We start from the raw sequence: 6149 nt of genomic DNA, 5'->3' as shown, positions 1-6149 counted from the left end.
CGCGACTCATCTTCCCTCTGAGGCCCTGGAGTCATTGAGGAACAATGCCAACTATAATGAAGACTCCAAAGAGCTGTGTGATCGGATGGCCGAGGGCATCCAAGCTGGGAAGGACTTGGCCGAGGTCCAAGAAGAGTTCAACAAATGGCTGTCCGAACTCGACGAGGTGTTCGACGAGGACGGGGAAGAGGAAGCTGGGGGTGACGTCGGCGAGAAGCCTGGGGGTGACGGAGAGCAAGAAGGAGAAGGTGGTGGAGAGCTTCACCCTGGCGGAGAAGAGACTGGGGAGCAGACGACCCAGGAGGGAGCCGAGACAGGGGTCTAGGCTTGTAGGTGATTAAATGTAATGCCGAGGTGGGAATTGCTTAGTAGCATTCCTGACCTCGGTCTTGTATTCTTTTTGTAATGTCTCTTCTTCATTAATGAAACATCTATTTCCTCTCACTTCGGCTATTTTAATTTCTTGCTTCGTCCCTTGCTTGTCCCCCTTATTTTTTAATAGCAGATGTGTGGCATCGTTGTATTGAAAAATAACAAAGTGGCTGAAGGCATAACTTAATGAAATGTTCAAGCATAATACAATCTAAGGTTCTCGGCGTTCCAAGTCCTCGGCACTAGAGAGCCATCTCGGTAGCTCAATTTACAATACCCACTAAGGTTAGATTCCACAACTCGGTAGGGACCTTCCCACTTCGGGCATAATTTTCCTTGCGGTTCAGCTCGGCTGACTGGGTTTTTTCTGAGCACCAAGTCCCCTGGCAGGAATCGCCGATGTTTGACGCGGACATTATAATAGTGGGCCAGGGTGTTCTTGTAGGAAGCTACCCGAGCTGAGGCAATGTCCCTTCTTTCGTTGACGAGGTCGAGATCCAACTGCCTTTCTTCTTGATTCACCTCGGCTACATAAGCCGCCAGCCGAGGACTGGGCGTAAGGATCTCAGCCGGGATGACAGCCTCGGCTCCATAGGTCAAGGAGAACGGGGTCTCTTGCGTGGCTGATCTCGGCGTGGTCCGATAAGATCACAGGACACTGGGGAGTTCTTCTACCCAAGATGATCCAGCTCGATGTAGTCGGGTCTTGAGGCCATGCAAGAGAGTTCGGTTGAAATTTTCGGCCTGACCGTTGGCCTGAGGATGACCAACCGAAGTGAAGTGTTGCTTGATGTCGAGGTTTTCGCACCAGGTCTTAAATGGGTTCTCGGCAAACTGCCTCCCATTGTCCTAGATGATGACCTGAAGTATGCCGAAACGGCAGATAATGCATTTCCAAAAGAACTTTTGAACGGCCAGCCCTATGATGGTCCGTAGAGGCTCGGCCTCGACCCACTTAGTGAAGTAGTCCACAGCGGTCACCAGAAAGGTATAACCCCCGACCGCTTTAGGGAAAGGACCAATGATGTCTGTCCCCCACTGCTCAAACGGCCATGGTGAGGTGATTGGAACCATGAAGTTTGAGGGCTGGTGGTGCTCGGGGGCGTGGACTTGACAGGATGGACAGCCGAGAACAAGATTTTGGGCATCTTGTCGAACGGAAGACCAGAAATACCCAAGAAGCAGTGTCTTCTTGGCCAACATCCGGTGGCCGATGTGGGCCCCACATATGCATTCGTGTATCTCACGGAGGATCTGGCGTCCTTCCTCGGGCACAACGCACCTCAGCCACGGGCCGAGATAGGAGCGTTTGTACAGTTCTCCGTCGCGGAGGGCGTACCGAGCAGCTTTGCGTTGTATTCTTCTCGCTTCGGCTAGATCCCCAGGGAGGATCCCTTGCCCTAAGAAAAGGATGAACGGGCTCATCCAAATATCTTCCGAGTGCACGGGACAGGCCACCTCTTCCACGTATCCCGGCTCGCTCAGCACCTCCACTAAAACAGTCTTGTTGAGCTCAGAGAACGAGGTGGAAGCCAGCCGAGATAAGGCGTCAGCACGCCTATTCTGGGAGCGTGGGATTCTTTGGATTTCGAAAGACTCGAAATACGCGGTGAGTTGGTGGACCTTGGAGAGATACCGCTGCATGGTCTCATCCTTGGCCTCATATTCACCAAGAACTTGGCAGACGACAAGTTGGGAGTCACTACGGACGTGGATCCGCTGGGCACCGAGCCTGCGGGCTAGCTGGAGTCCCGCGATCAAGGCCTCATATTCGGCCTCATTATTGGTAGCCGGGAAGCCAAAACGGAGAGCATATGCGCAGACTTCTCCCTGAGGGCCCTCTAGGAGCAGTCCTGCTCCACTGCCATCCCCATTGGAGGATCCATCCACGTACAATGTCCACGAGTGTGAGGTGGGAACTTCGGCAATGGCGGAGGTGGATTCTTGGCCTTCCACGAAGGTGAGCTCGGCAAGAAAGTCGGCTAAAGCCTGAGCTTTTATGGCGGTGCGCGGCTCATACGACAGGTCGTACTCCCCTAACTCGACAGCCCATTTGGTGAGGCGCCCGGAATCCTCGGGACGCACCAGTATCTGTCGGATAGACTGGTCTGTCCTGACGCAGATGGGATGAGTTAGGAAGTAGGGCTTCAGCCTCCGAGCCGCGTGGATCAACCCTAGCACGAGTTTCTCCACCTGGGTGTACCGAGTCTCCGGCCCACGGAGAGCTCGGCTAACGTAGTAGACCGGCACTTGGGTGCCCTCATCTCGGATGAGCACCACACTGACAGCTTCGTCAGCGGCGGAGAGATAGAGGTACAGCTTCTCCTCAGGCCGAGGTGAAGCGAGAGTGGGTAGGTGATGCAGATACTGTTTCAAATTGTCGAAGACGGCCTGGCATTCTTCAGTCCAGGCAAATTGGTCAGCCTTCTTCAACACTTTAAAGAAAGGCAAGGCCTTCTCAGCAGATTGGGACAGGAAGCGGTTCAGCGCGGCCAGGCGTCCGTTTAGTCTTTGGACTTCTCGGATGTTCCGAGGTGGAGACATGTCCTGAATGGCCTTGACCTTGTCGGGGTTGGCCTCGATTCCCCGGTGGGAAACCAGATACCCCAAGAATTTTCCTGAGGTGACGCCGAAGACGCATTTCTTGGGGTTTAACTTCATCCTCGAGTCCCGCAGGACGCTGAAGACCTCCCTCACATCTGACAAGAAGGCCGCAGTGGTTAAACTTTTGACTAGGATGTCATCCACATAGGCCTACACGTTGCGGCCAATCTGATTTTTGAAGAGGCGATTGATCAGCCTTTGATAGGTCGCCCCGGCGTTTTTTAGTCCGAAGGGCATGGTAGTATAGCAGTAAACACCTTGGTCGGTGTAGAACGCTGTTTTCTCTTAATCCTCCTCACTCATTCCTATTTGATGGTAACCTTTGAAGGCGTCTAGGAAGCAGAGGATCTCATGCCCCATTGCCGAATCGACGAGGGCGTCTATTCTCGGCAGCGGGTAGCAGTGTTTGGGGCATGTCTTGTTGAGATCGGTGAAGTCCACACACATTCTCCATCCACCGGCGTCCTTTTTTACCATAACCGGGTTGGACACCCAGGTGGGGTATTGGACCTCATGAATCATCTTGGCGGGCAAGAGTTTGTCAACCTCATCGGAGATGGCCTTGCTGCGTTCAGGGCCGAAATGCCTTCGCTTCTGCCTCACAGGACGGGCCTGTGGATTAACATTGAGTTGGTGAACCATAAGTTCGGGTGGCACCCCGACCACTTCATCCGCGGACCACGCGAAGACATCCCGGTGGTCTTTGATTAAGTGGATCATTTCTTCCTTTAGGGGCGAGGGGAGTCCGGCTCCCACTTGGACCACTTGGTCAGGTCTCGCCTCATCTAAGACCACTTGCTCCACCTCATCCCCGGGCTCGAGCCTGCCGGGCTTTCCTGCCGTCTAAGGATCGATACTGTCAATGAAGAGGACGGCGCCAATTGAAGAGGTGATTTTTGGTGGGTAACTAGACCGACATGAATCAGTCCTCTCTCAAGTGAGGTGAGGTAACTTTACTCGTCCGAAGTGGATGGCGGGGCTTCTCCCCTGGGATCACTCCGACGATCAAGTTAGTATGAGAACGAGAGAAAAGCAATTGTATATGTGAATGAACAGTATGCTTACTTGTGAAATGTACACGAGGGGTATTTATAGAGTGGGAGTGGAGGTCAGGACGGAGGGTTCATGTTGGTGGGACCCATATCCTGATATTACAGCTCTGTTCCCTGCCAGGAGGCCTGACTCTGACACTGTAGCCGCCTGGGCAGGATGACGGGGAGTCCTGTGCAGTAGTCATTAAGATCACCCAGTGCTTTTCAGATAAAGCACTGGTCCTGGGTGCTGTCAGGAGTGTTGACATCATCAGCGTCTAGCCGTGGTGGTAGCTTGGGGTGCAGAGGTCATCCAAGTAGAAGATCATGGACCGAGCCGAGCTCAAGGGTCCGGATCGGGGAATGGCTGCGTTCGTGTAGGAGATGAAAGGAGGTCACCTCGGCCGCAAGGTACGACCGAGGTGAGCACTCTCATTACTAGCACTGAATTAGAATAGTTGTACATATGTATCATGTGCATGTACACTCTCAGTCAAAGACTCCTACGAACTAATTTGTATAAACTATGCTCCATCTGCTTTTTAATAGTATATAATATGTGGCTCTCAATGTATAGCTTTATAATATAGTTACGGATCTCCTATTTCCCTTTTTAATTAATCGTCACTTGTCAGTATATTTGCACATATAGTGTTGCAAGCGAGAATTCACATGCCATAAAAGTACAAACATGACGGAGATTGGCAAAGAAAATGGGGTAGAGGAAACCATAGCCTATAATATAATATGAGTGAACAATTATCCTTTAGGTGGCCAGGCTAGATCCCTCGTACTATAAACGTTAGACTAACTCCTACACGTCCTCTCTTTAATCAAAATCAATCATCCCTTGCTTTGTTTCATGCAGAGATACCAATGGCTGAAGCTGCATATTGCGTGAAGCCCAGCAAGACATGGTCGGGGTGATGTTTAACCTCCCGACAGTGCAATAGGCAATGCATAATTCGAGAGGGTGCTGTCCTGGGAGCTTGCCATAGAACACTTGGTTGCTTCTGTAGTTTCGCTACATGCTGAATGGACAAATCCTACGCTACAATTTGCACCGTATATTCTTTGTAACAAAATAAAGGCTACCAGTTCACTGGAATCGGAGATATTCCAAATACAGTTGTATTAGTTTGATAATTATGATTGTAGACACAAAAAATTTTAGTTTTATTCTTATTCCATTTCTTTTCTATTTATTCATTTTTATTTTATTTCTATTTTATTTTTATTTATCACTTTTTCTAAAGAAAATCATTTCAATTTATTTTTAGAAAATTAGAAAGAAAAGAAAAGAAAAGACAGAAAAGAAAAACTAGAAAATCAAAATCAGATTTAAAAATAATAATAAAATAAATTAGCCATGCACGTGTTCCTTGCTTTCGTACACTTACACGCGCGCATCATCTTCCTGCTCTTCGTACATGACCATGGACGAGGCCATGGTACCAAAAATTGCAACAACCATTTTTCGCCCAATTCCACTTGTTTTTTGTTTTTTTTCCCCAATCTTTTGCCACCTCACCCCTTGATATCTATCAAGATTTTTCTAGAATAAAAGCCATCTAATGGCTCAAACTTCCAGAAGAAACCCAGCTTTCATCCTCACTTTGAGGTGAGGGTTTGGGGGGTTTTTGTTCCTATAAAAGGCTTCAAAACGCAGCCTTAGGGTAAGAAAATAAGAGGGGAGGTGGCAGAAAAACCAAAAACAGAGAGAAAAGAGAAAAAACAGGGAGAAAAGAAGAAAAAAAGAGCAGAAACATTTTGAGTCAGGGTTGAGCGTCCTGCCTCCTTCGTGAGCAAAATCCGATCTCGATTTTAGTCCTTTAGGTGTGTTTACGGTAGTAGAGGGACAAATTTCGTTCACACAACTTTCAGAGAAAACGCCTCTAATATCATCGAATCCGGGCTCAAAGTCGCGGGTTTATCAGCCCTTGAAGAACTTTTGCAGCAATGGAACCAAGCTCTTACCTGCGATTTTCTCTCTTCCGTGAAGTTCAACGCAGTGTTTTTGCCTTTTAAATCATTCAAGGTATGGTATTTCATCTTTTCTAGCTTTATCTAAGTTTAGATTCACATCAAACTTGTCAAAGATTCTGCAGAACCCGTTTCTTTCTTCTCCTTCCTTTTTCTGCA

General features: G+C 49.0%; 1 protein-coding gene across 1 annotated transcript; it reads right to left on the bottom strand.

Annotated features, from left to right (window-relative positions):
- Positions 1 to 567: 567 nt before the first annotated feature.
- On the bottom strand, positions 568 to 4279 carry LOC113774254. The gene is made up of 5 exons (XM_027318810.1): positions 4115 to 4279; positions 3297 to 3588; positions 1328 to 3071; positions 1144 to 1233; positions 568 to 1000 (listed from the first exon to the last, which is right to left on the bottom strand). The coding sequence occupies exons 1-5, from the start codon at positions 4277 to 4279 to the stop codon at positions 568 to 570; spliced, it is 2724 nt and encodes a 907-aa protein (XP_027174611.1).
- Between the last annotated feature and the right edge of the window lie 1870 nt (positions 4280 to 6149).

The sequence above is a fragment of the Coffea eugenioides genome, chromosome 6 (assembly GCF_003713205.1).
Source record: "Coffea eugenioides isolate CCC68of chromosome 6, Ceug_1.0, whole genome shotgun sequence".
NCBI lineage: Eukaryota > Viridiplantae > Streptophyta > Magnoliopsida > Gentianales > Rubiaceae > Coffea > Coffea eugenioides.
The sequence above is the reverse complement of the archived record's forward strand: the minus strand, read 5'-3'. Positions and strand labels throughout refer to the sequence as shown.